The sequence below is a fragment of the Nelumbo nucifera genome, chromosome 2 (genome assembly GCF_055504915.1).
Source record: "Nelumbo nucifera cultivar China Antique chromosome 2, China Antique-T2T, whole genome shotgun sequence".
Classification (NCBI taxonomy): Eukaryota; Viridiplantae; Streptophyta; class Magnoliopsida; order Proteales; family Nelumbonaceae; genus Nelumbo; species Nelumbo nucifera.
The window spans coordinates 35,345,297-35,373,147 of record NC_142650.1 but is presented as its reverse complement, the minus strand read 5'-3'; the positions used below and the strand labels follow the sequence as shown (position 1 = coordinate 35,373,147).

Below are 27,851 nucleotides of genomic sequence, written 5' to 3'. Positions count from 1 at the left end.
ATTACCCATTTTCAAAAAACCAATACTACTGATTCAGTTTGAAATTTAGGGCCAAGGTTTGGTTAACCAAACCGTGAGCACCCCTAACAATAAGTAAATTGATTGCAAAGTAGAGGGAGCACCTAAGTAATACACAAACTAAACAGTAGTTCATAGTAAGTACTAAGTACATGAAACTATAGGGGGTTTCTAAGTAAATGACCCTATTTAAAAAATAAAACAAACCAAAATTGAATAATATCATATCAAATTAGGGCTGTCAATGGGTTGGGTCTACCCGATGGACCCAAACCAATCGTAATGTTTTTTGGTTCTATGATTTTGTCTCGATTGATAATTGGGTCAGTTTGGGCTCTTGCCTGTCCCAAAATGATTAAGGCCCGAAACTAATTATTTTATTAAATATATATTATATTTTCTCAATTTCTTATAACTTGTATCATATTTTTGTTTGAAATGGTAAATTTGATAGTTAATAAATAAGATAATATTAGTTAAAAATTTAGTTTATTAACATATAAATAATTTATTATTTTTCTATCATTTTTATTAAGATTATATTTTGAAATTTTACATTTTAAATTACTATTTAAATAAACAAATATAGTTTTAGCGTAATCAAGTCTAAACCCGATAGATACGACTCTTAATCAAAACGGTTTTCGGTCTATAATTTTGTCCCAATTAATAGTCAGTCCCGAACTGATTCTACCTAAACCCTATTCAGAACCAACCTGTTGATAGCCCTAAATTGAATAGGAATGATTCTGTCTTTTTTTTTTTTGGCATTGTGAGCTACACAATTGATGGATCCGGATCTCCTCCAACAACACGTTCCAACGTGATTTGTGTCTGCGTAAATCCAAAAATTAAAAAAAAAAAAAAACAATTAGCGTTTATTTATACTGTATGTACTATGTAGTGGTATCACGCTGCCCACAGAGTGAAATGATTCACGAGTCCAACAACACGTTCCAACGTGAAATGTTTCACGAGTCCATACAGAGTGGAACATCATCAGCCTGAGAAAAAAATTCACGAGTGTTACCTACCTGATTACCTACCCTTGTTCAAAAGGGGTGATATGCCAAGAGCTCAAGAACCCAAGTCTTTTTCTTATCAAGAGTCTTGCTCCAAGATATACAAGTCCTCATCTATCATCTACTTCCTCTTACAACCTAAACCCATTTTTGCATTAATTCCATAGGCTGCTTTTGGAAACATGCAAATAGAGTGTAAATCCCAGATCCCAGTTAAGGGTAAATTTACACTTTAGTTCACTTTTGTCTATGTTTGATAACATTGTATTTATGTATTGACAAATGATAGAAAATACATTTTTTAATGCATATTTACATTGATAATAAGATGTAAAAATACATCAATAAAAAAGAAGTAAATTTGCATTCAAGTGGACTTTTGATTAAAAAAATAAAAGGTATATGTTTTATTGGAATTTGTTTTTGCATCCATTACAACTAAAAGTGTGTTTGGTAAGAAGATAAATTTGTCAGTGCAAAACTAATCCAATTTTACAATTTATATAAACTGTTTTACAATATGACTCAGTCATCACCCTTCCTATCTCAGCTCATATCCAAGTAGTCCCTCACTCTTGTAGTGGTCCTAGTGATTTTGTTAGTTGCACTCTTATCAAAGTTTAGCTCTTCTAAAGCCTTTGTCATACAAGAAAGAAGCCAAAACTCTCCTCAAATGGAAAGCCAGTCTTCCTAGCTAAATTAAAACAGTTATTTCTTACCACAAGTTCCTACTGGTAATAATTCCACAAATTCTTATTGTCCATATGACCATTGCAATTGGGTTGGAATTATTGCAATCCAGCTGGAAGAGTTAGGGAGATAAGGCTATCGAGTATGGGATTGCAAGGTACGCTTCACAACTTCGACTTCTCATCCTCCCAGGCCTTGGCCCTTTTTGAAAATCAATTTCAGGTTCCATTCCTCAAGAGAGAGAAAATTTGATACATCTCGTTGATTTAAAATTGTCTTTTAATAACCTCAGTGGTTCCATTCCTGCATCACTAGGTAATGTAAGTAGCCTAACCACTCTCTACCTTTTTGATAATCAACTTTCAGGTCTCATTGCTCAAGAGATAGGAAATTCGACACATCTCATTCATTTAGCACTGTATACTAATAACCTCAGTGGTTTTATCCCTACATCTTTGGGTAATCTGAGCAACTAAACCACTCTTTACCTTTCTAATAATAAGCTGTCTAGTCTCATTCCTTAAGGCCATGTTTGGTTTGAAGGAAAAGGTAGGGAAAGGAAAGGAAGGGTAGGGAAATCTATACAATGTTTGTAAAAGGTTTCCCTCCCTTTCCTTTTTTTTCCCTACTTTTTCCTTCAAACCAAACATAGCCTAAAAGATAGGAAATTTGGAACATCTCTTTTGTTTAGCATTGTGCAGTAATAACCTCAGTCGTTCCATCCCTGCATCTTTAGGTAATTTGAGCAGCTTAACCACTCTACTTTTCTAATAATCAACCTTTAGGTTCCCTTCTTTAAGAGATAGGAAACTTGAAAGATCTCATTCGACCAAAAATTTCTAATAACCTTTTAATTGGTTCCATCCTATAAGAATACTTAGATTTTCACTGCTAGCAGTGAGAGGCAATTTTGTAATTTGAATGCATCTAAACACATAAGTATAAATAAAGAGGGGAAAGATCATAAGGTAATATCACTATATTCACGTCTCATTCCATTTTCTTCCTTCTCTTCTTTTTTTTCTTTTTCATCTTTCCCCTCATTTTGTTCTTTTTATTTTTTCTCCATTCAATATCACATCTGAAATACTAATATGGTATTAGAGTAATAGTAGTATTTCTAGATTTTGAAGAAGGATTCCTTTCTTGAAAGGGCTCAAGACTCCTCTACAATCTGGTATGCAACCATTTCAGGAGCTTCCTATCACATGATTGGTATGCCGAATCCAATAAGGACAAGATTATTTTCCACTTATCAACCTTTATCCATAAAGGACAAGTTTAGAGTTGTAGGTGGATCACTTTCTTCCATCTCCAAGGATGGATGACATTCATTTTGGACTCTAATCTTGCTCCAACCTTTGTTCTTCATGTTCCCAACTTAACCACAAACTTACTTTCTATTAGTTATATCACTTTCCTAATTTCTACGTTTTTTTCAGGAGGGATGGTGATTGGACATGAAGCTAGTGGCCTCTACTTCTTGGTTTCTTCCTTTCAGTCGTTACATTGTAGTCTTGTAGTTAGAACCTAGATAAGTCTAATATATATTTGTGGCATTCTAGATTGTGTCATTAAGTCTTATTTCTTTTTTTTTCCAAATTTGTCTTTATATTTGATCTCCAATGTGAAGTTTGTCAGTATTTGAAACAATGTAGAACCACTATTTATCCTAATAATAAAAGAAGTTTTATATTATTAATTATTATATGTGTGGACCTTTTCCTATTATTAAAATGAGTGGTATATCTATGTGGAGGCTGGCCTATGGGCACAAAGCCACAATAGAGAAGTTTGGGTGTGTTGAGGAGTCGCCACCTAATTTTTACTCAAAAATCAGGAAAAAGAGGTAGAAAGTAAGAAGTGAAGGAATTTCAAAATCATTTGTCTTAAGAAAAAAATAAAGTTTAAGTTTCAATATTCCCTATGTGGCTCGAAAGCAATGAGGTCTAACTAGCCTAGGTAAGGGATTAAGGTATAAGTGTGGAAGGGGTTAAGCATCACACCCGCTTAGGGCCGAAGCCCCATCCTCTATTTCATTCTCTCATACCTTGAAATAGTTTTTATGCAAATAAACAACAAGCTTGTAAAATAAAGTAGGGAATACCTCAATTGTTGATCAAAACCCACTAGGAAAGTCTAGGGAAATAAGGCATTGTATTCCTCATCGGTCCTTAGAAAATACTAAGGGTCCGTTTGGTTCGTAGTCGGAATCGGAATCGAAATCTTCCGGAATCGGAATGGTCCATTCCCATAGTCTGTTTGGTTCAGACAGGAATGGGAATGAGAATTAAAATCAACATAAATGGGATTCCATTCCCAAGGGAGGGGCAGGGAATGGCCATTCCCTCAAATGGGGAAATGGCATTCCAGCAGGAATGGGAATGAGATTCCGATTCCGCCCAACCAAACAGTTAGAATCGGAATAGCCCATTCCGATTCCGATTCCAGACCCCTATTCCTACAAACCAAACGGACCCTAAGTCCTAATCGCCCAAGTACAATTCTACATAGCATATTATAATGCAAACAATAAGGTAAATAAGAATATAAACTATTGGCCTAAACGGTGCATAATCATTTAGCATGATAAAAGGAAATTATCCTCCTCTAATGATGCATGGGCGACAAGGCGAAAAGAATGTGAACAATTAAGCCGATAGAGTAACAAACTTATGAGCTAACCCCTTTATCGAGTTCATGCTCCCATGCCTTTTAGCAGGGGCATGAAACCAAATAATATATTTGGGTCATCTCTACATGGATAAGATGGTAGAAATGGGCCCCTTTTAATAATTGATTTTTTTTATGGTTAAAACGGTTATTGTCTTATTTATTTGAGGAATAAAAGAACATGAATAAATACACTTACCTCGATAAGTGTTTCCTGAGAAATACTTACCTAGGTAAATGCATTTACCTAGATAAGTAAGCTACTGAAAAGCAAATGGAGCCTTGAAGTTGAAGGCAATGTAATTGCCCATCTGAAATCATATTGCAAAGTTTTTGTGACGTTTTCTAAGACTCATAGGCAAAGCTTTTTAAAGAATAAAAACCTATTTAGGAATATCGCAACAGCCTAAGCTTTGAAGGATTCCTTGAGATAGCAAGTGATCTAACGCTCTATCCCATCACCCCATTACAATTAAATGAACCATGCTTTAAAGCCAATAGGCTTTTACAAGGATCACGTGAGACAATAAAAAGTAAAAACCTATTCAGGGACCAAACCTAAGGGGGAACGTGAATTGTTTATTTTGTTACCAGTTCTAAAATGAAATCAAAGGCATGCGATTTGAAAATAGATTGTTTCAAGACAAAAACACAAAAAACCCATTCTCAGTTCTGTTTGTTTTCTTTTTTCAAAACTAAAACCAAAAACATGTTCTTGAATCTGGTTTCAAAAACATATTTCCATCTAATTATTCAACTTCGTGTTGCATGAAATCATATGATTTCTATACTAAAAAATTTATTTTTGTTTTAAAAACCAATGTTTTGTTGATTCCAAAAACATGTATTGTTTTTTAAAGCATAAGCAAACCAAATTGTTTTTCCTTTTGAAAACAAAACATAGTTCAAGAACATGCTTGTCTTTATGCTGATGTGACAATTCCAAAAACAAATGAAAACAAAAAACATTCATGTTGTAGAAAATGATTGTCTTACCGGTACATATAGTCTTAGGTAGGGGTGCTCATAGTTCAATAAACCGAACCATGGGCCTATTTTTGAAACAGATGTTACAGAACTAGTATTACTAGTTACTGGTTTCTAAAAAACCAGTTAACCCAAACTGAACCAAAGCCGATCAGTTAACCTATTGACAGGTTCGATTTGTCAATTTTTTGGTTTTTTATATTTATAATATATATTATAAAAATATATGAATATATAATAAAAAACTAGATATATATAAAATATTATATTTTAAATAATAGATAATATATTTTATATTACAAATATATATTTATACATTATGCATATTTATTAATTTATAATATATAAAATATATATAATACACATAAATATACATGAAATATATAAAAATATATGTAATAGCGGTTGATTCGATTATCTGAATTTTCCATTCAATTTTTCAGTTTTTCTTGCTCACCCCACTCTTGGGTAATGATGCCACTCACATAATTTGCCTGCCAGCTAGAAATAATGGCGAAGCGAGTGAAGGGAAGAGTCAGGTGGAAAGAAATTCTGCAACAATCTTGTACAATATCGGCCTGAAATCCTTGTTTCAGGCGGCTTCTTGGGTATCAGGACCAGATTTGTGCTATTTGTTCCTCTCGAAACTTCTTTAATACAGTGATAGCTTGGTTGAGAGAACAAGGGGTTCACTTCAGACCATCGGGCCCAGGAGATTTGAGAGTTCCAAGACACAAAGAATTCCTTACAATATTATGCCTTGTGTATTTTTAAAAAAGGGCAAATTTCTTAAAGTACCCCTAAGGTTTAGAAAATCCACCAACTCTACTCTTACTGTTTATATAGTCTTAAAAGTACCCCTAAATTTTCTGACAATTGTCTAAAACACCCTTGCCATTAGCTTTCCACCACACTCGGTTCACATTTGACATCACGTGTCTGATATATTTTTCAAAAATTCTTAGAATACCCTTTTGTGGTAAAAAACAAATAATTCATTGATTCACTCTCAAAGGGATATTCATCGAGGAGAAGAGAAACTCCAACCTGTAGCAATAGGAGGAAATTCTGTCAACATGCCAACTCACAGGAGATGTGGCGGATAATCCCTCCATACACCAAAACATTTTGACAAGCGCACTTAACTGCGAATTAGCTTCCACAAATCTCTGAAACTCAGAGATCTGTGAATACCAAGTGCCCAAAACGACCAGAATCCTTGAACTAGAAACCAAAAATTATCTCCCAAACAAGCAGAAAAGAAACCCAAAGCAAAACAAGAATAAACCCTTGAGTTCCCAACTCTCCTGGAAGATTCCCGGTTAAGAATCTGGAACAAGATGAGAGATCAGTGATCGAACATGCCCTGTATCTGGAGGTTATAAGAATATTTTGCATAAGATGTAATTTAATGATATTACACTAGATTCGATCGAGGGCTCCAAAAGAATGAAAGAGAAGGAAAGGAACGAATAATCGAAGCCCTGCAATCGCAGGAGCTGAGCGTGAGAGAAAATTGTTTAGAGAAGGATAACCCTGTGCAAGAACATGGTCTTTTCAAGTCCTAGGCAAATCAGCATATCTGCTCCGGCTTCCAAGCACCTCTCAGCCCTTCTGATTAGCAAGTCTACATCCTCAACAATTTCAGATGTTCAAGGAACTGGAGCTATATATGCCCCATATGCTATATCACCAGCTACTGGGATGTCAGACTTGTTGAACTTCACTGCAAATTGAGGTTTTGCTTTCAATCCACCACTTTTAATCAGGCGCACAAATCTCAAGAAAGTTTCTTCAGGAAGGGTAAGTGACCCTGCATTTAGCTCAATTGTCTCAAACCCCAGATTTTTGCATTCCTCCACATATTTTTTGAAAGCAGATGGTCCTCCACGAATCAAATGTTCAGCCCAGTCTTCTGTACCAACATATACTTCGATAAAAGCTTTTGGCATCAAACTGTGTGAGCCTCCAGCGAACTCCGACCCATCAACAGAATCTCCCATACATTCAAAAATATCCTGAAGAACATTTTGGCTCAAAAGAGTGTAATGAGGGCCCCTCATCTCCGTGACTCTATACCTCCCATTGCTGAAAGGAAATCCTGTCTCTGACGCCAGCGGTGGCATCCATATTTTGGACCCGTCTCCATCTATTTATTCTCTCCTACTTTTAACTTCATTCCTCTTTTTCATTTTTCTGCCAAACCTCCTCGCATTCCCTTGAAACAAACCAAATAAAATGGCATTTCACCATCTCCGTCTATCTTCTTCACAGTCACACTGCCAGTTGAAAGTTGCAGCGGTAATGGAGTTTCTCCTCTCCTCGAACAGTAATTGCATGTCTTTATTGCCAATTTTAACAGAAGAGTATAACTGACATTTCATCATTTCTGTTAGGATTTAACAATAATGACAATTGTCAGAAAACTTAAGGGTACTTTAAGACAATATGTAAACAGGAAGGGTAGAGTTAGTCAATTTCCTAAACCTTAGGGGTACTTTAAGAAATATGCCCTAAAAAATACAAAAACATAAAGAATCCGAAGTATATAATCTTAATAACTTAATATAAGTCATGCCACTTCCATCACAAAATTGCCCCCACTTGACATGAGTATAATAGAAAAAATGAAAAGCAAAAATGACATGTAGATAAGCCAATCTCCTACCATAGGAACTAACCACCACAAGCATTTTGAAGTTTTGAACTAAGAAATATGAATTTGCCACAACTAAATTCATCAAAAAAGCTTGCCACAATTAGAATGTAGTGGTCAATTAGCCCCGATAGAAGTTCCTTTTCTGAAGTTCAACTTCATAAAGGAAAAGATAGCAGACCATATTTACAAACATCTCAATGGGGAACGCTCAAAGAAAGAAGCATTCCATTGGACAAATATGAGCATCACTGAGACAGTAAGAGTGGAGAAAAAAAGAAAGATTCAACAGCAAATAATTGCTAGACTTCATTATTAGGCACCATTAATCTCCAAGACCATGCATGATAGCAGGCGCCAAAGGAACAATCACTTGAAAAGGCAACGAACCCTTCTGAAGTTTTTATTATATAAAAATAAACAAATAGATTCTGTATCACCTCACCATTAAGAAATAAGAATGTGCTTACAAAAAAAAAAAAGCAATAAGAATGTCTTCTTTCCCTAATCAAGGTTCATATAAAATACTTGTGCTCTCTAGTCAGTGATTGAAAAGTTTATGAAGTTCACCAATATATCCAAAACCAATTCAGATATCATATGAGACAGAACCATAGCCCACAATCTACAGATCAACAATTAAATCACCACTAATAAAAAAATCAACACACAGCCAAAAGCGGTGCACATTTAGTTCAAGTTCATGTTAATCAGCAGAGGAAAAGAACAGCAAAAATTAATGGGAAAGGGATGGAACTTCCGCTTACTTGATACCCAAATCAATATGCTCCTGAATACTGAAACCAAAGTATCCAGTATCACTCTCCAGAAGTTGCATCGCCTTCTAACCCTTGACTCTGATGTAGCATGGAATCTTCTCATTGCATCTTATACCAAAAGACCGAATGGTGTACCTAGCTTTCAAGGCATCAACTCATCAGCCGAAACAAGAACAAAATCACAGACATAGAGACAAGAGTGTTTGTTAATGGTAATAAACAGGGCATATTCAAGGAAGACTGCATTGAACTTACCCTTTGAGAAAATGGGGGTCTGCCCACTAAGCTGCTCCAACACCTACAATTGGAATTAAAATAGATTTAGACACAACCGGCTAAAAACAATAGATTTGAGGCATACTAAGAATGTGATGGGATACTGCCCACTGCAGAGGTCTCTTCGAGGGAAACCTAACCTCCTACTAAGAAAAGAAGAAGAAATGGATTAAGCCAGGTCTGCCCTACTCGTTTATTCTCAGATATTTATAGTGTACAAGGAAATCATGACATGTGCATGGGACTATTCATGGCTGACGTGTCTTCCTTGTGTACATGTAGTGAATGGGCAGCTGTTTGTCTTCTTTCAGCATGCTGTGCTCCTCGTGGGCCTTCATAGGCACTGTGGGCTGGTCCCCGTGCTGGTTAGGGGTATGGGCCTTCGGTCACACATGGGCTGGGGCCCCAACAACTCGCCCCTCCTTTAGAACAACCTTGTCCTCAAGGTTGAAGCCTGGAAACCTCTTCTTGAGATTGTCAATGTCTTCCCAGGACCATCCTCCTTGAGATTGTGCACCGTCTTTCCCCTTTTAACCCACCTTAGATCTCGAACCACCATAGGCTTCGGCTGCAGGCACCCCTCCTCATCGAACTCAGGCAATGTGGGGCTAGCATTCGTGTAGGGTCCTGTACTCTTCTTTAGTAGGGAAACATGGAAGACTGGGTGGATGCGAGAAGATGGCGGAAGATCCAATCTGTAGGCCACCTCTCCTACTCGGCCCACTATACGAAAGGGCCCAAAAAAACGAGGTGCAAATTTAGGCCACTTCCGCTGGGCGACTGATACTTGGCGGTAGGGCTGAAGCTTCAAGAACACAAACTCCCCCTCCTGCTAGGTTACCGGCCTGTGCTTTTTGTCATACTGGGCCTTCATTTGCTGCTGGGCCCAGTTCAGATGTTCCTTCAGGGACCTCAAAACCTCATCCCTCTGCTGTAGTTTTTCTTCCACTTCTGCCACTGCTGTTGACCCAACTTCATAGGGAAGTATAAGAGGTCGTTCCCTCCCATACAATGCCTTAAATGGGCTCATTCCCAATGAGGAGTGATAGGTGGTGTTGTACCACAGCTCGGCCCATGGTAGCCAATTCATCCACTGTTTGGGCCTCTCCCCCGTAAAGCATCTCAAATAAGTCTCCGAGCACCAGTTAACCACTTCGGACTGTCCGTTGGCTTGTGGGTGGTAGCTGGTGGTGTGGTTCAACTGAGTCCCCTGGGCTTTAAAATATGCAGTCCAGAGGCGGCTCATGAAAGCCGGGTCCCTATCCGTCACAATGGATCGTGGGGTTCCAGGCAGTCTGGTCACCTCATTGACAAAGGTGTGTGCCACTTGGGCCGTTGTGTATGGGTGCATCAGCCCAATAAAATGACTGTATTTGGTTAGCCTATCCACCACTACCATAATTACTGATTTACCCATGGAAGTTGGGAGTCCCGTGATGAAATCCATGGTAATATCCTCCCATACTTGAGCCGGAATCGGGAGAGGTTGCAACAATCCCGCTGGAGTTTGATGGTTAGATTTGTAACGTTGGCAAGTAGTGCATTGAGCTACAAACTGCTGGACGGCTTTCTTCATCACTGACCAAAACAAATGCTGGCTTACCCGACGGTAGGTACGGAGTATTCCCGAATGGCCACCCAAGGCAGAGCCATGAAATAATTGAAGTAACTCCGGGAGAAACTTTGATTGGGCCGCAATCACTAGGCGCCCTTTAAAGAAGAGATCTGGCCCCACTAAGTAGAACCCTAGGGCTGAAGTCGGATCTGTTGTAAGCTTCTGAACGACCTTCTGTATGGTTTCATCCAGGTGGACTTCTTCCTTGAGCCTGGCCCAGATAGAAAAGTTGGGATGGGATTCACCCAACATGAAAACCTCCTGGCTGCGGGACAGAGCGTCTGCCGCCTTGTTTGCTACACCCGGCTTGTACTCTACCCGGTAGTCAAACCCCAATAGCTTATACAACCACTTCTGCTGAGCTGGGCTGTGCACTGGTTGCTCTAACAACCAGTTCCTTATCATAGGTGGACTGTAGTTGGGCCTGGGTAGACAACGCCTTACTGAAGTAGGCCAGGGGTCTACCTTGTTGCATAAGGACTGCTCCCACTCCGGACTTAGATGCATCACATTCTACTACGAATTCTTTAGAGAAGTCTGGTAAAGCAAGAGTGGGCGGGGAGGCCTGTTTGAGGTCCTGAAATGCAGCTTGGGCTTTGTCATTCCAATTAAAAGCATTCTTTTTGAGCAGTTGGGTCAAGGGGCCCGCTATCAGGCCGTAATTTTTTATGAACCGTCTGTAGTAATCGGTTAGGCCCAAGAACCCCCTAAGGGCCTGTATGGAGTCTGGAATGGGCCAGTTAACCACAGCTGCAATTTTCTCAGGATCAGCTCTAACCCAGCCTTGAGAGACAATATGGCTGAGGTAGTGCACCTCTGTCTGGGCGAACAGACATTTGTCTTTCTTGGCATAGAGCTGATGTTGCCTCAAGATCTCCATGGTAGTTTTCAGATGCTGTAGATGGGCATCCCAACTGTCACTATAAACCAGTATGTCGTCGAAAAATACCAGAATGAACCGCCTGAGGTAGTGCCAAAATATATCATTCATCAAAGCATGAAAAGTGGATGGAGCGTTGGTCAGCCCGAAGGGCATAACCAGGAATTCATAGTGCCGGTCATGAGTCCGGAATGCCGTCTTCTGCACATCCTCCGGGTGAACCCGGATCTGGTGGTATCCGGCCCTCAAGTCTAGTTTGGAAAACATTGTTGCAGCTCCTAACTCATCCAACAGCTCGTCAATCACAGGTATGGGAAATTTGTCCTTTACTGTGATACGGTTCAAGGCCCGGTAATCAACACAGAATCTCCATGTGCCATCTTTCTTTTTACCAGCAGGACAGGTGAGGAGTATGGTCTGGAACTGGGCTGTATCAGTCCCCTCTTCTTCAGGTCAGCTACAATGTTTTCAATTTCAGACTTCTGGAAATGTGGATAACGGTATGGCTTCAAATTGGCTGGTCCCGCCCCGAGCAATATGGGAATCTTATGGTCTTGATCCCGTTTCGGGGGAAGGTCCATGGGTTCTTGGAAGACATCCTGGTAGGCCTGCAGTAATCTGGATAATTCCATGAGATCTCTTCCTGGGCCTACAGATCCAGAGGAGTAGTCGAGTGTGGGCCCCATTGGGCCTCCTCCCAAATAAAGAATGATCGGTGGGGAGAAATGGGGCCTCGGCTTGATAGTAAGGCCAAATTCTTCTTGCAATGGGGGCCCTGGGTCGAGGCCTCGAAGAGTGCATTTCTGCCCTTCTATGGTGAAAGTCATGGTCAGTCGGGCCCAATTATCGCAGCCACTAGATGCCCAAAATCACATCGGGCCCCCTTAACTCCAACGGGTGGAGATTCGCTTGGAGTAAGTGCCCTTGCACCTTGATTTCCACGACTTTACAAACCCCATCACAACTGAGTCAGTGTTCGTTAGCTACATGGACTAAGAAAACCGGTATAGGTTCCACCGCTAAATGGAGCTGGTCAACTAGCTCCTCTAAAATGAAGTTTAGAGAGTGCCCGCTATCCACCAATATTGCCATTGGGCTGCCCCCGATCACTGCACTTAGCCTCATGGTTCGAGGTGATGACGAGCCAGTCAAGGCATGGAGGGAAATCTCCGGTCCCTGCTCTATAGATTCTTCCTCATTTTCTAGGGTTCCTTCTTCAACTGTGGGGCCCTCCTCGTCGGGATCCTCCAGTTCTAATAGGAACAGTTGGGGTCTCTTGCAACGATGTCCGGGCCCGAACTTTTCATCACAGTTATAGCACAGTCCACGCTCGCGGCGTGACTGCATCTCCGCCCAGGAGAGACACTTGAGGGGTAAACCATTCAGTCCAACCGGTTTGGCTGGAACCGGTTCAGTTTTGGTCAGGGAAGTCTTGATGATTGGCCCGGTCAGAGCTGGTTTACTCACTCGTCTGAGTTTATTCAGTCTCTCTTCATGCAGGCGGGCCAAGTGAGCTACTGCATTTATAGTAACCAGTTGCAGGGCTTTCACCTCATACCGGATTTCATCCCTCAATCCCCCTAAGAAAGCTCCCACCAACACTGACTCAGGTCATCCATATACCCGAGAAGCCAACCTCTCAAACTCATTCTAGTACTCCTTCACCGTCCCCAATTGTTTAAGTCTCGACAGAGCTTCATCAAAGTTTTCAAACCCAGATGGTCCGAAACGGTGACAGAGGGCCTTCAGTTTGCAGATAACTGATGATCTTCTGTGAGGGAGGTTTCGGTGAGAAGGTGGAAATTTTGAAAGAATTGATTACAGTTTTTGAAGGAGTCTCTAATTTGAAAATCAATCTAGGAAAAAGATGCATAATCAGAGTAAATTTAGTTTTTGAGGAGGTTGAGGCGATTACAGGCTGTCTTGAGTGCTCCATTTCCTCCTGGCCTTTGTCTTACTTAGGGCTTCCATTGGGAGCAAACCCTAGGGAGAGTAGGTTCTGGACCCCAGTCTTGGAGAAGTTAGAAAAGAGACTAGCTGTTTGGAAGAAAAGTTATACCTCTTTGGGTGGGAGGATCACTTTGATAAAAGCTACCCCCATGAATCTACCTACCTATTATCTCTCTGTCTTTAGGATACCGTCTAGGGAAGCGAAGAAGTTGGAAAAATTGATGAGAGATTTTCTGTGGGAACCGAGAGAAGGTAAAAAAGACCATTTAATCAAGTGGGGGGTTGTGGGTAGAAGCAAAGAGGAGGGAGGATTAGGGCTCGGGAATGTGCTTAAAAAGAACTCAACTCTGTTAGGGAAGTGGTTGTGGAGATGGCCTTTGGAGCGGGATAGACTCTAAAACGAAGTAGTGAAGAGTATTCATGGATGTTCAAAGAGTGGTTGGGATGTTGGCGCATCAAGGAGGGCTAACCTAGCCACACCTTGGAAAGCAATTCACAAAATTCTTCCGCAGTTCCTTAGCTGTGTCAGGTATGATGCTTGTTCAAGTAATTCTATTCGGTTTTGGGAGGACATTTGGGTTGGAGATCTCCCTTTGAAAGACCTTTTTCCTTCATTGTACTCCGTTTCCTTGTATAAAAATGAGGTAATCTCAAAATTCCTTCCGTCAAATATAATCTTACCAGCTTTGTCTTGGGATTTTGGTTTCCGTAGAGGATTAAGGGATGAGGAAATTGAGTGTTTGTCTACTCATTTGTGTCTCCTTGATAAGGTTTGGTTGGATCCCTTGAAACCTGATAAAAGGATTTGGGCCATTCACCCCAAAGGGTCTTTTTCTTGTGGCTCCTTTTTCAAGTTCCTCTGCCAATCTTCCTCTCATCAGAGTTTCCCTTCCAAAGAAGTCTGGTGTAGGCTGGTCCCCCCAAGGTTATGGCTTTGTGCTGGGAAGTGTGGCATGGTAAAGTAAACACGATGGACAACCTACAAAAGAGAAGACCCGTCCTTTGTATTTCACCAAACTGGTGCATTCTTTGCAGATCTCATGGTGAGGATTGTAATCATCTATTTTTATCTTGTAGTGTCACTGCAAAGCTCTAGGCTTGGCTTCTATCTTTGTTTGGGTCTAGTTGGGATATGCCAGCAGAAGTAAGTACAATCTTTAACCCTTCTTTCTTCTCTTGGCCCCATAAAAGAGGAAGGAAAATGTGGAGATGCTCACGAGCAGCATTGTTATGGACAGTATGGGAAGAAATGAATGTCAGAATCTTCCAAGAAAGAGGAAGAAGCAATCAAACCTTAAAGGACTGCATTTTGTCCAGGTCTTTACATTGGTTAAAGACTCTAGAATTATTTAACCATTTTACTTTTACTGATTGTTGGAAGGATTGGAAGTTGGTAGCAAGCTGTTCCTCCTACAAGGGAAGGGCAATGACTAGCTGGGTCCCTCCTCCTCTTGGTTCTTTGAAGCTGAATTTTGATGGGAGTAGCCAGGGTAACCCGGGTCCCTCTGGGATGGGAGGTGTACTAAGGAATGAGGCTGGAGAGGTTGTCTTAATCTACTCTGGCCCTTTAGGAGTTGGGAACTCTATCCGGGCATAACTGCTAGCTGCAATACAAGGAATACTTCTTGCAAAAGAAGTGGGCGCGGAGCAGCTTCTAATTGAAGGAGACTCTAAGACAGTGGTGGACTGGTTAAATAATCCGGAGGATGTCACTTGGGGCTACAAAAATGAGTTAAAGAAATTCAAATGGCTGACAAGAAATATGTCTATAACAGTACAATGGGTTGGGAGATCAGCTAATGCTTTTGCTGATGTCTTGGCAAAACAAGGGGTAAATAGGGAAACATTGTCCTGGGCACAATTGTAACTATTGTTTTAATTTCAACATTCATGTTTTCTCTGTTGTAGTTTGTGTATTTGCTGTTTGGAGAGGCTGCTCCTCGCGCCTCTAAGGGAATCTTCTTGTATCTATTCATTATTTTAATGGAATTGATGTTATTTATCAAAAAAAAAGGCGAGGCGAGCCTCAAAGGGTGCCTTGTTGCCTAGGCGTCGCCTTGATAACTATGGTAGTCATTCAAGAGTCAAGACATTTTCCCTTTGATCTAAACACTTAAGGTATCGAGGTTCCTGGTTCTCAGATTTTTCTACATTAAAATAAAACTGCTTATTACTGTTGCTGATAAAAAGAATAAATGATATACCATTTCCAGTCTCTAGATATTAAGCAACTTCCTTCTTAATAGGCATGACCAACCACTAGGAGATTTTTCAGATTCTGTTACCCAGTTCAGATATGGCTCTAAACTTCATACCTAGAACACCAAACAACATGACTGCAGAAAAATGGCAACCAGAAGTAAAAGGTCCAATATCCTTTGAGACTGTTCTTATCAAAAAAAAAATTCCTTCGAGACTCTTCCAACTCAACTAATAATTACACGCCCTTGTATTGTTATCATACAGCTACAGCATCCAACTTCTATACAAATCTTACAGAAAAGGATTCAAATGACCTAGGAATATGCCATACGGTGTCATAAGTATGGGCCTGAACTGAAAAGACTCCGTGTGCTCCTCTCTATATCCTTCATTCATGGAACAAGTTTCAGCATATAAGTCCACATGCAACCACTGACCTTCATCTAGGGCACTTTAAGATTGAAACATTGCTGCCTCTAATGACCAATATCACTTGGTGCAAGCAACAACGAATGGTGGCTTAAAATTTGACGTGGATTATGGAAAAATCTCTGCTATCTTCTCTTTCTCATGTACTTCATCTTTTATTTAATAAAACCTCTGTAATTATTTATTATTTCATCTGTAATCTCTGTTATTATTTCATTTGTACTTCATCTGTTATCATCTGTTATCTCTGTTATTATTTCACATGGCAGTAACTAGATAAGCAGTAAGGATGTGCATATTTTATTGGTGAAAATAAAAATAGAATAAGAGGTAGCAAGTTTTTATTCTTGCTTTTCATCCATAGAGTCAATTGCAGACAGATGTAATATAACCTTCACCACTGGAAGAATTTGTAGTCATTGTCATACATATTTTTAAGTAGTCTCTCATCAATACAGAAATAAACAAACCATGCATGAACAAAAAGAAAAATTGAATACTCTACTTTTTATGGTTTTTTCATGTGTATGTTCTGTACTGTGTATTTGCAAGGTTTATCCCTTTTTATTGAGCCCAAAATAATAGATTAGAAAATATAAAATCACAAAATAATACTTCAAGTTGAGGTCAAAGCAATACTCACATGGAGAAGATTTGACACAAATTTCTCTTTGAGAACAAGCAAAAGGAAAGTCAGGTCCTTAGTGGTCTGAAACAATCAATTGACATGTCAAAATGATAACAAAGATTAATATTAAATGTTTCCAGACAGCAATGCATATTGGTTCAAAAGAATGAATTTCTTACATTACAACAGCAGTAAACTCCATGAAGAGCATCCACATCATATGGAGAGTTAGAGAAACTTGATTAGCCATTTAATCCATTTTAATGGAGTTCAGTTGTATCTCCATCAACTTAAAGCAACTTCATTGATCAACCATTGCAATAAAGAAGCTAAATGGAATATACTGAGATTATTCACTCCTCTAATGACTTTCATGTAATATTGCCGAGTCTACCCAATATACCCTTTTTCCACCCCCTTGTTTGCACTATAACCTATCTCACCAATGTAAAATCCTAGCCATCCAAATTGCTGACCGGAGCTCTTTTGCCTCCCTTCTAAGTCCTGAAGAACGAAGACCAGCAATAACAGCCCGTTTGGTAGAACTAAGAACTTTCATACCTTTTCTCAGGCAAGAAAGCAGGAGCTTGGATGCTAAAAGGAACTTCCTTGCCTTGCAAAGACCATGAACTAGGGAATCATAGGTAAAAGAATCCTTTAGCTCCATATTTTCAAATACCTTCATTGCATAATCCACCTTACCCACCTTACATAACCCATGAATCAAGCAGTTACATGCCACCAAGTTTGATTCAAATCCCATCCTCTTCATATACTCCAAGTGACGTTGGGCCCCATCAATGTCACCTATCTTGCATAATCCATCAACTAGGATTGTGTGAGTGTATTCATCACTTTGCATCCCACATTTTTCTATCTCATACAACAACTGAAATGCAGTTTCCAGCTTGCCCTCTTTACAGTACAAATTAATCAGAGTATTATAGGACACTATATCAAGCCCAAAGCCAGTCCTCAACATTTCTTCTATGTAATCATTAGCCTCTTTTGGCTTACCCATCTTAGCCAAAGCACTGATTACTGTACAATATGCAAAAGAATCAAAAGTATAACCTTTACCCTTCATCTCTAAGAAAATCTCAAACCCCTGTTCGAATTTCCCATGTCTAAAGCAACATCTCATAACAGAAGTGTAAGTTATGGCATTTGGGACATGACCAGATTCGCCAAGCTCCTTCAAGATCATTCTCGCTTCCCCTAACTTACCCGATTTGCAAAGTCCATTAATAAGTATATTGTATGTTACTAACTGGGGAAGAAATCCATGCCGTTGTAAGCTCCTGAATAACCGAAGGGCATTAACACTATAACCTGCTTTACATAGGCCATCAATCATGGTGTTATATGTAGTTGGAGATGGAGAAACATTGCTTAGGATCATATCGCGGAAGATTCTGTTAGCTTCCACCGGCTGTCCAGATTTAAAGAAACAGTTCATCAAAGTATTGTAACTCCATACATCAGGAATGATGTCATTTTGAAGCATTTCTTCGAACAGGTCGAGACATAGTGGTAGTAAGCGATACCTAGCAGCACCCGCAATCAAAGCATTGTAAGTAATGACATCCGGGTTTATCCCAGCTTCCCTCATTCTACGAAGAACTGTGTATGCTTCATGAACTCCAACTAATCGACAATAGGCAGCAATCAATGTATTATAAGTTACCACATCTGGGAGATACCCTAGTCGTATACCATCAATTAAAACCACTTCCGCCTTTTCTAACTGCCACGCTTTACACAAAGAAGTTATGCAGATATTTAGTAAGCGAGTCGAAAGTCTACAGACCATTCTTTAAAATAGCTCCAGAGAAATCCAGACCTGCATGAGATGGGCGCATTCCATATCAAACGATACTAGAAAATGTAAGAATAACTGAAGAAAAGCATCCAAGCTTCTGGAACCAAAACAAAATTTGCCAATTTTGCCCCAACTTCTCTCTTTTTTCAAATTGGTAGTGGAAAACACACCCAACGAAGTTCGAAAAAAAAAAAAAAAAAAACAAATCGTAGAACCCAAGAAGGATGCAAAAAACATTCTAGGTTGAAACACAAAGGAACTGACTATTCAGCTACAATTTTCTCACTCTGAGATTGACTTGCGGAAATCAGCTAAGACCCTACGAACACAAGTCCTACTATCGTACTTTTTTTTGATAAATGTCTTACCATCATACTTGCTCTATCCTAATGTCATGTATGTGTGTGACAGCGTTAACATATGTTTTCACGGTTGGGTCGAGCCCAATGGTGACCCATTAACTGTCCACGAAAGTTGTTGGGGGCCCAATACTAGTGCATTGTATTTCGTATACAACTATGCATAGCTGCATATAAGAAGGACACCCCTCTAGTTTCGTCTATTTATAAAAACCTACCTTAAAGTTTGAGTTTTATTAAAACACCCCTATAGTTTAGGGATTTCTTTAGTTGACCTTCTTTTAATAATTGCTTATATTACCATCAGAAAATGGTCACATGACCACCTAAACCAAGTGGAAAATGTTTAAGGGCATGGACCCATGATTGTTTATTCCAAAAATACCCCGAGCACTTTATATCAAGCTTCCAAAAAAGAAAGCCCTCCCCTTATAATAGAACTTGGTTAGAGAAGATGTTAAGTGCATGTGATCCAGTCTTCACATTTCAAGTAGGTGTCATTTTTTAAGCTACATATTTTGTTTGATAATAATAAATTTGAAGTGTAAATAACGTCTACCCTAACTTAAGATGAGAAGAGGTAACAATTATGGTGATTTTCTCCTTTTTAGTTCTAATAAAACAAAATTTGATGGTGATTTTCTCCTTCGTGTGATCCATGTTTACAAGTTACATATACCCTAACTTGTGCTGTCTATTATATATCATTTTGTTGATTTGGTAAGAGAATGTGCCCATGTTTTATAGGGGAAAAATGACATTTTCATTTTTATTTTCTACTGATTAAATTTGTTTATACAAATGTTAAGATTAAAATTGTTGTGAACATCAGAAAAAACAGCTGTCAAATTCATGGCCAAACATATGGAGTCGCCACCCATCAAAATACGTAACAGGGAGTGATGCCCTCTGGGATTTGCACTTATCAAAATTAGTTGAAGGTTGGTGACTCCATGCTTCTCTGCGTGGACAAGGCTAGTCTGGACAAGTCAAGAGAGAGGGAAGGAGTTAGGCACCCCTCTTTGGTCAGTGTGAAAACCGAATTCCCTTCCTTATTTAGATTGGAATCGGGAACCCAGTTCCTTCGGCAGCTCTAAAGTACATAGATGTTTCTTTCTTCCCTTCGAGATCAACCACTTTTTTTGGACGCAGGGCCTACACAAAAGGGTGAGAAATTGCTCTCTCACCCCTTTTCTATTAGAACCCCACCTTCGGACTCAATTGGCTGGCCTGAAGAGCAAGGAAGCATGCTAGCCCCTCTAATGCCAGAGAACACAACCGTTCTCGTGCTCGAATTCAAATGCCAAACAAAAATAAGAGATTGAACCAGCAATAATCAACTACAAGAAACAAACAAACAAATAAATAAATAAAAGAGCTACTTCTGAATTGTTAAATCAACTTCGAACAGAGGTATAGAAGATGAGGTAGTTGGCTTTACCTCCTGTAACCTTCAAACTAACGATGCTGCTGTAAGAACCTGCAGAACTAGCGAACTCGAATGCGAAGGTTTGAATAACTTGATGAAACTGGGATCTTTGGTGCTGTGGAAACTTTAGCTTAGCTGTGACAAAGGGGCAGATCGAGGGTACTAGCAGCGGCACTCGAATCCGAATGGCAATAGGACATCGACGGCGGTGATGGCAGAGACGGCCAATGTATTCGGTAGCAAGAATGGAAGGAACAGAAATCTTCTCCCCCCTTTGTCTCTCTGATCTTTTTCTCTCACTCTCTCTCTCTCTCTCGGTTCGAAACCCTTTCTCCACTTTTCCTCTCTTGTTTTCAATTTCTCTCGAGACTTCTACACCTCTTCGCTCCCCTGTTTTAGCTCGATAGAATAGAACTCTTTGAAAAATCCTTCCTGTCCGAGAGCTCTATGAATAGAGAATTTGGGGAATGAAGAATATTTGTGAAAATAAGCATGAAGGATATTTTGGTCATTTTGTTAAGGGGTATTTTTTGAAAAGAGTGGTACCTGTGGTAATTAAGATGAGGGATATTTTAGAAAATATGGAGGGTATTTTGGGAATTTTATTTGAAGGGTATTTTGGTAATCTGGTGTGAAGGGTATTTTGGGAATTTGATTTGAAGGGGATTTTTGGAATTTGATTTGAAGGGTATTTTGGGAATTCATTCTAAAGAGTATTTTGGTACTTTGGTATGAAGGTATTTCAGGAATTTGTTTTGGAGGGCATTTTGGTAATTTGGTCTGAAGAGTATTTTGGGTATTTAGGCAATTTGGTGTGAAAGGTATTTTGGGAATTTGCTATGAAGGAGGTTTCGGGAATTTGTTTTGAAGGGTATTTTGGGAATTTGATCTAAAGAGGATTTTGAGAATTTGTTTTGGGGGTATTTCGGTAATTTGGTTTGAAGGGTATTTTTGTAACTTAATGTGAAGGGTAATATGGAAATTTGATCTGAAGGGGGAATTGAGGTCAAGGAGAAAGTTAGAAATGGAATCGCAATATGATGGAGAGGGTGAGTGAGGGTTAATTGGGATTTTTTATGTTTGAGAGAGATCAAAAAGGTCTGATCTAGTGTTTAGGGTGAATTTGGGATTCAAACAGCGAATCAAGCAAAAATCAGATATTATTGAATGTTTTAATAAAACACAAACTATAGAATAGATATTAATAAATACAAGAAAATATAGATGTTTTAGTAAATGACATTTTATTTTATATTAAGTTGGACTGTAAAACTCAAATAAGAAGTGGAAATGAAAAATATGAGCAAATATAAATTCAACCAACTTGCTTGAGCCCATAGGCCAAATCCCAACTGAGTTATAATGGATTTAGTTGATGTTTGTCTTAGGTTGCCAACTGGATCCAAGTTGGAGATTTAGCCATTTAGGTAGCCTAGCCTATCAATGATGTCCAAAATTCTGCAGCCAAATCCAACATTCGATTAGATTAAAAACAACATAATACCCAAAAAAAAATGGTATGTCTCAACATAGGAAACCGAACTTGAGCTACTCTAATGCTCCTCAACTCCCAAATTTAAAAGATTTTTTTGTTTATTTTTCCTTTAAAAACATTTATAATAGACTCAAACCTTCCTGTTCCATTTCTCTTGAAACCCTACCTCTTATACTCCCTATTTTTATTTTCTTGTTTAACTCCCCTCACCAAAAAAAACAGAAAGAAAATCCATGTCTCCCTCCGTGTGAAAATATAAAAAAGAAAGCTCAATTTAAAAAAAAAATACAAATACAAGATTTAGAAATACCATATACAAGGTTTTGAACTGAGCATATTTATACTTTCAAGTTGCTACCTTCCCAAACTGACTCAAAATGTGGAAGATATACACCAGATTTGGTAAAACTTCAGTAGTAAGAGTAATAGTAATAATAATAATAATTGACCATATTATTAGTTCAAATATTATTTTTACACTAAAAATGTTGAAATATTTTGAGTAGACAATCTAACAATAACACCAACACCATGACACTAAACATAATGGAATGACAAAATAGGATTCAGTTGACACATTATTTGGACAAGACTTTCATTAATTGACCCATTAAACATCCATTCCATGGTGGGTCATATCATATATCTTTAAACATGGGTCATGAGTAGGGGTGTAAACGGTATTCGAAAATCTAATTTTGAATTCAATATTTGACATAATCAAATCGAATTTGGACAATTCGAATATCTAATCGGCCGAATTCGGATATCCTATTCATACCGAATAGTTAATTAGATTTGAATTCGGATAAGACCTGATTCGGTTTGATAAATATTAGAATTCGACCGATTATTTAATTCTTATATATAATATATAAAATATTTTATATAATTTATATATAATAATTAAGTTAGATAAATAATTTATATATTTATATATTTTATATCAATAAAATATTTATTTTATATATTTATTAATTATCTAAAATAATTAATTAATCGAATTCGAATATAATCGAATATTTAATCGGATTCAAATTCATATATTAATTTTCAATATCTGTCTGTAAACGTCAGAAAAAACCGGCTCCAACGGTTGACCAAATGTAAGGAGTCGCCACCCATCATAAACACATAACTGGGAGTGATGGGTCTCCCAGAATTGGATTTCAGAAATAAATTTGAATTTAATGGCAACTCCCTATCATTCGACGCAGACAAGGTAGACAAACCTAGGTAAGATGAGAAAGAGAGAGGGAAGGAGTTAGGTACCCCTCTCTCTGGTCAGCGTGAACACCATTATCCCAACTTGTGTAGAAGATAAATTGGAGACTCGAATCTTCTAATAGCTCGAAGGAATGCTCCCTTCTACATTCCCAGACCAATCCCCTTTTGGGCACAGGGGTCTAAGAAAAAGGATGAGAAACTGCTTCCTCACCCGTTTCTATCAGAGCCCCCACCTCCGAACTCAGTTGAATGGTATGAAAAAGATAGGAAGCATAAAGCTCCCAAACTCTAGAGAACCCCCAAGCCTCAAAGCAAAAATAAAAAATAAAAACGAGCCAAAAAGCAAAAGCAAGAACATCTATTACAAAAACAGCAACTACAACTACAGTTGTTACCCTAAAAGGAGATATGAGGTAATCAAAATATACCTCTTGTGGCGTGAAATGAGAAACGATGATGCAAGGGAAGGGAAAGCTCAACCTCTCGATGAAGCTCCTTCAGCGATGGAAACTCTACCTGGGCTGTGATGGAAGCAAATTTTCTCTTCGAATTTGACGAGGACTGAGACAGGATCTTCGACTGTTTTCTCCTCTCTCAGCTTTCTCTCACAATCTTCTCTCCTCTCTCAAGACCTCTTCCCAACCCTCTCTATTTTCTTCTCCCTTTCTCTCTCATGGACTCTCTCTCTCTCTCTCTTCTTCTTTCAGAACTCCCTCTCAACTCTCCATTCAGTGGCTCTCATACTTCCCCAAAGGAAAATGTCGAGAGCCAGTAAACCCCCATTCCAACCTCTTTGCTTCTACCTCTGATTGGGAAAATGCCTCCCCTAAGGAAGGGGGCTTCTAAACGAAAACCGAGAGGAAGGGGGTTTAAGGTGGGTAGGCTAGGATTTGGGGGGAGGTATCTCACTAGGTTGGTGTCTTCAAGGGGTAAATTGGGGAAAGAAGGGTAACTTGGTATTTTTGGAAACTTGGGGTAATTTGGGAATTTAAGGGAAGGGATATTTTGGTAATTTTAGGGGAGAGGGTATTTTGGGAATTGGGTTAGGGGTAGCTTGGGTGTTGGTCAACAAGGGGTAATTTGTGTAACTTTGGTCAAGGGCATTTTGGTAATTTTGGTTAAAGGGTATTTTGGAAATTTAGGGGAATTTTGGAAGGAGGGGCAATTTTGGAAATTAAGCTAAGGGTAATTTTGGGAATTGGTCAAAAGGGTAATTTGGAAGAAAAGAGTGTTACAGGGATCTGTTCGAAGGGTATTTTGGTAATTTGGAATGGGATATCTTGGGAATTTGGTTTAAAGGGTATTTTGGTAATTTGGTCAAGGGTATAAGATGAGATCTATAAGGAGTTTTGAGGATTTGGGAATTGAGATTTAGGTTCTTTGGACATTCTAAGATGAGTGGTAAGGTCATATTGGGCCAACTGGACCGGATCGGGTAGATCTGGAAAGAGCTCAATTCTATGAATCTGGGACCTTAAAACGAAATCTTGGTGCGATTGAAGGGTAAACAGAGGTATTTTGGGCTGAGATTTCACAGGTGGTATTTGGGGGTATCCGAGAACTTATGGTTGTGTCTTATTTGGTGGTTGAGGTGTATGTGGGGGTCGATCAAAGCCATCGAATAGGTATTGGGCAAGTTTAATGGTAGTTCTGAGGGCTCTAGAGATGAAAGTTAGGATTTTTGGGTGTTTCGGAGGGATCGGCAGGGTCTGATAAGGTGTTTGGGGTAAGTTAGAGGTTTAGGTAAAGGACCAATAAAAAATCGGGTGTTGATAGCTGCTCCTCTTTGTTGTGAGATATGAGACTACAAAACAACAAAGATAAAAAGAAGTACAGAGAGATTTTTGCGAAGGACCGGCTTAGAAGAGGGGCGAGACGAAGAAGGAAGATTAAAGCGAATGGAAAGATGAGGAAGCGGAGTTCCCGTGCAACATCGTTTTATCTAGTTCAAGCCAATTTTATTGTTGCGTGATGGGCAAATTCCTGAGGAATGGTGTACCCTTAGGAAGAAGGGTTCGGCGCATGTCAAACACATCAAAGACTAACATAGTAAAGTGCGATAAGCCGCAGTGCAAATTAGGAAATATATTTTCTATCTGAAAAGTGATGAAAATCATTTTATGACATGATAAAAATAAGTTAAATAGTAACGCAAGATGGAAAATCCACTGTATGTCAAGAAATCAGCAAAAAGTCATGATATGCCATGATGCAATTTTTAACTGCTAAAAACCGTGACATACCACAATGCAATTGGAAATCCACTTTATGTCGGAAAACAAACAAAAATTCATGATATGCCATGATGCAATTTTTAAACTGTTAAAAAACACGATATGCCGCGATGCAATCGGAAATCCTCTTTATACCGAGAAACAAGCAAAAAATTCATGATATGCCATGATGTGATTTTTAAACTACTAAAAAGCGCAATATGTCGCAATACAATCGGAAATCCACTTTATGCCGAGAAACAAGCAAAAAATTCATGACATGTCATAATGCAATTTTTAAACTTCTAAAGAGCGCAATATGTCACGATGCAATAGGAAATCCACTTTATGCCAGAAAACAAGTAAAAATTCATGATATGCCATAATGCAATTTTTAAATTGTTAAAAAGCGCGATATGTCGCGTTGCATTCGGAAATCCACTTTATGTCGAAAAATAAGCAAAAAATTCAAGATATGCCATGATGCAATTTTTAATCTACTAAAAAGTGTGATATGTCGTGATGCAATCGAAAATCCACTTTATGTCCGGAAGTAATAAAAAAATCATGATATGCCATGATGTAATTTTTTAACTGTTAAAGAGCGTGATATGTTGCAATGTAATAAGAAATCCACTTTATGCCAGGAAACAAGAAAAAAATGCATGATATGCCATGATGGAATTTTTTAACTGTTAAAAAGCATGATATGATGCAATGTAATCAGAAATCCACTTTATACCAGAAAATAAGCAAAAATTTATGATATGCCATGTTGCAATTTTTAAATTGTTAAAAAGCGCGATATGCCACGATGCAATCGAAAATCCACTTTATGCTGAGAAATAATAAAAAATTCATGATATGCAATGATGCAATTTTTAATTTGCTCAAAAGTGCAATATGCCGCGATGCAATCGAAAATCCACTTTATGTTGGGAAATAAGCAAAAATGTGAAGAACTCATTGCCAAGCTTTAGATATCACTATTCATCATTCTTTCCTTCTTATATATATATTTTTTTCTTTTCTGCTATTTGTTTTTGCTTGTTTAGTTCTTCTTTTTTTATTTTCCTTTTTCTCCTTTTTTTTTATTATCATTTGTCATTTCCATTTGCTCAATTCAGACGTGTGTCAAGGCATAGAGGTTGACATGACCGATGAAATTTTTTTATGCGAGTCAAGGCATAGAGGTTGACATGACCAACGGAATACATAAATAATCAAAATGATATGATGTGATGGTAAAGCCAAGATAGAAGTCGAACATGCACTGAAAAGGTCAAAACATTTCAACCTATGCCACAAGAAAGCATTTAATTATCGAGCAGTGCACAAGGACATTAAATATTAGAATGATAAGAAGGGAAAACTTCAAAACTCAAGGGTAAAAGTGCCTTCGACCTTAACTCATATGAGAGTTATTATGTTCAAATGGGCTATGTCTAGTTCGCATCAGATGAGAGTTTGTATATGGTCATTACCCAAAAACTCATTGAATTCACAAGCATGCGTGATGGAATTGTAAATTGTTGAACAAATGATTTATTGTAAGAAAGGCTTTATCATAGGGGGTCTGCCCCCAGTTTTTTTAATTTTCTTTTCTTTTTCTTTTCCCTTTTTTTCTAGTTAACAAAAATGGTGGGCTATGAAACTAATACTTTAATGGAGGGAGTAACAACTATGGTCTTTCATCGTCAGCCAAATAGGTCTATCTAATGCTGATTTTCAATTTTTTCAAAGATCGAGGAAGTCTTGCTCATTAGGACGAAATGTGGTATGGGATGAAAGTTACAAGTGATGGGTTAAAAGGCTCAAATAACAATTAATATAGGCATTAGATGCATGGATCTCCTCTTGGGAAATTTGTTTTTGGGCTTGCTTTCATCATCACATTTATATCCTATTTTTTCTCTCTTTTTTTGATTTTTGTTATCAATGCTCCACTCGTAGCCATATGGATGGAGATTGCTCTTCATATTCTTCATTAAAATGAATCGTGCCTTCTTATTGATTAGGGAGGACTTTAACTGCCCCATTTTCTCTTGACTACTTCTTGATTTTTCGTTTGTCAATTCAGCATTTGCATTGATCTTCTTTGATAACTGCCCCACTTTACTTGAGTATTTCATTCTTAGCAAAGCTACCAAAAGTTCATTTTTTTCTTTTTTTTTTTTGCTCTTGCTCAATTGCTCTAATCGCATTCTACTTATTTTGACACCCACACGTTAGAAAGTGTTTATTGTGAAGAAAAGGCTGATATGAAGGTTCAAATGACCAACTAGAGGATTTCACTACATATTATCAGGATTAAATGCCCAAGGTCAAACAAGCGGCCATGGAAGGCCTCCCTTCATTTCATTATCGACTACATGTTGCATATTGAAGAAGCATATGTTAAGCATAGTATGTATCGAGCAAAGCCCCCTTGGGCATTCTCCTTCTTCTTTCTCTCTCCCTTTTTTTGTTTCTTTCTTCTTCTCTCTCCCTCTCTTTTTCCT

At 38.5% G+C, this 27,851-nt stretch overlaps 1 protein-coding gene and 1 pseudogene across 6 annotated transcripts; both read right to left on the bottom strand.

Annotated features, from left to right (window-relative positions):
- Window positions 1-751: 751 nt before the first annotated feature.
- LOC104612319 (Pentatricopeptide repeat (PPR-like) superfamily protein) lies at window positions 752-23,751 on the bottom strand. 6 transcript variants are annotated; one of them, XM_088897940.1, is made up of 6 exons: window positions 20,428-20,860; window positions 16,985-18,648; window positions 16,821-16,886; window positions 9,081-9,123; window positions 8,814-8,960; window positions 752-1,022 (listed from the first exon to the last, which is right to left on the bottom strand). In XM_088897940.1, exon 2 carries the CDS (start codon window positions 18,616-18,618, stop codon window positions 17,245-17,247), a length of 1,374 nt encoding a protein of 457 aa, XP_088754066.1. In that variant the 5' UTR covers window positions 18,619-18,648; window positions 20,428-20,860; the 3' UTR covers window positions 752-1,022; window positions 8,814-8,960; window positions 9,081-9,123; window positions 16,821-16,886; window positions 16,985-17,244. The 6 variants fall into 6 exon arrangements, with proteins under 6 accessions (XP_088754066.1, XP_088754067.1, XP_019055807.1 ...); XM_088897941.1 differs by lacking the exons at window positions 752-1,022; window positions 20,428-20,860 and adding exons at window positions 5,796-7,779; window positions 23,566-23,751; XM_019200262.2 differs by lacking the exon at window positions 752-1,022 and adding an exon at window positions 5,796-7,779 and having other exon boundaries at window positions 8,814-8,964.
- Window positions 5,796-7,516, bottom strand: LOC148802096 (protein HEAT-STRESS-ASSOCIATED 32 pseudogene; annotated as a pseudogene).
- Window positions 23,752-27,851: the final 4,100 nt, after the last annotated feature.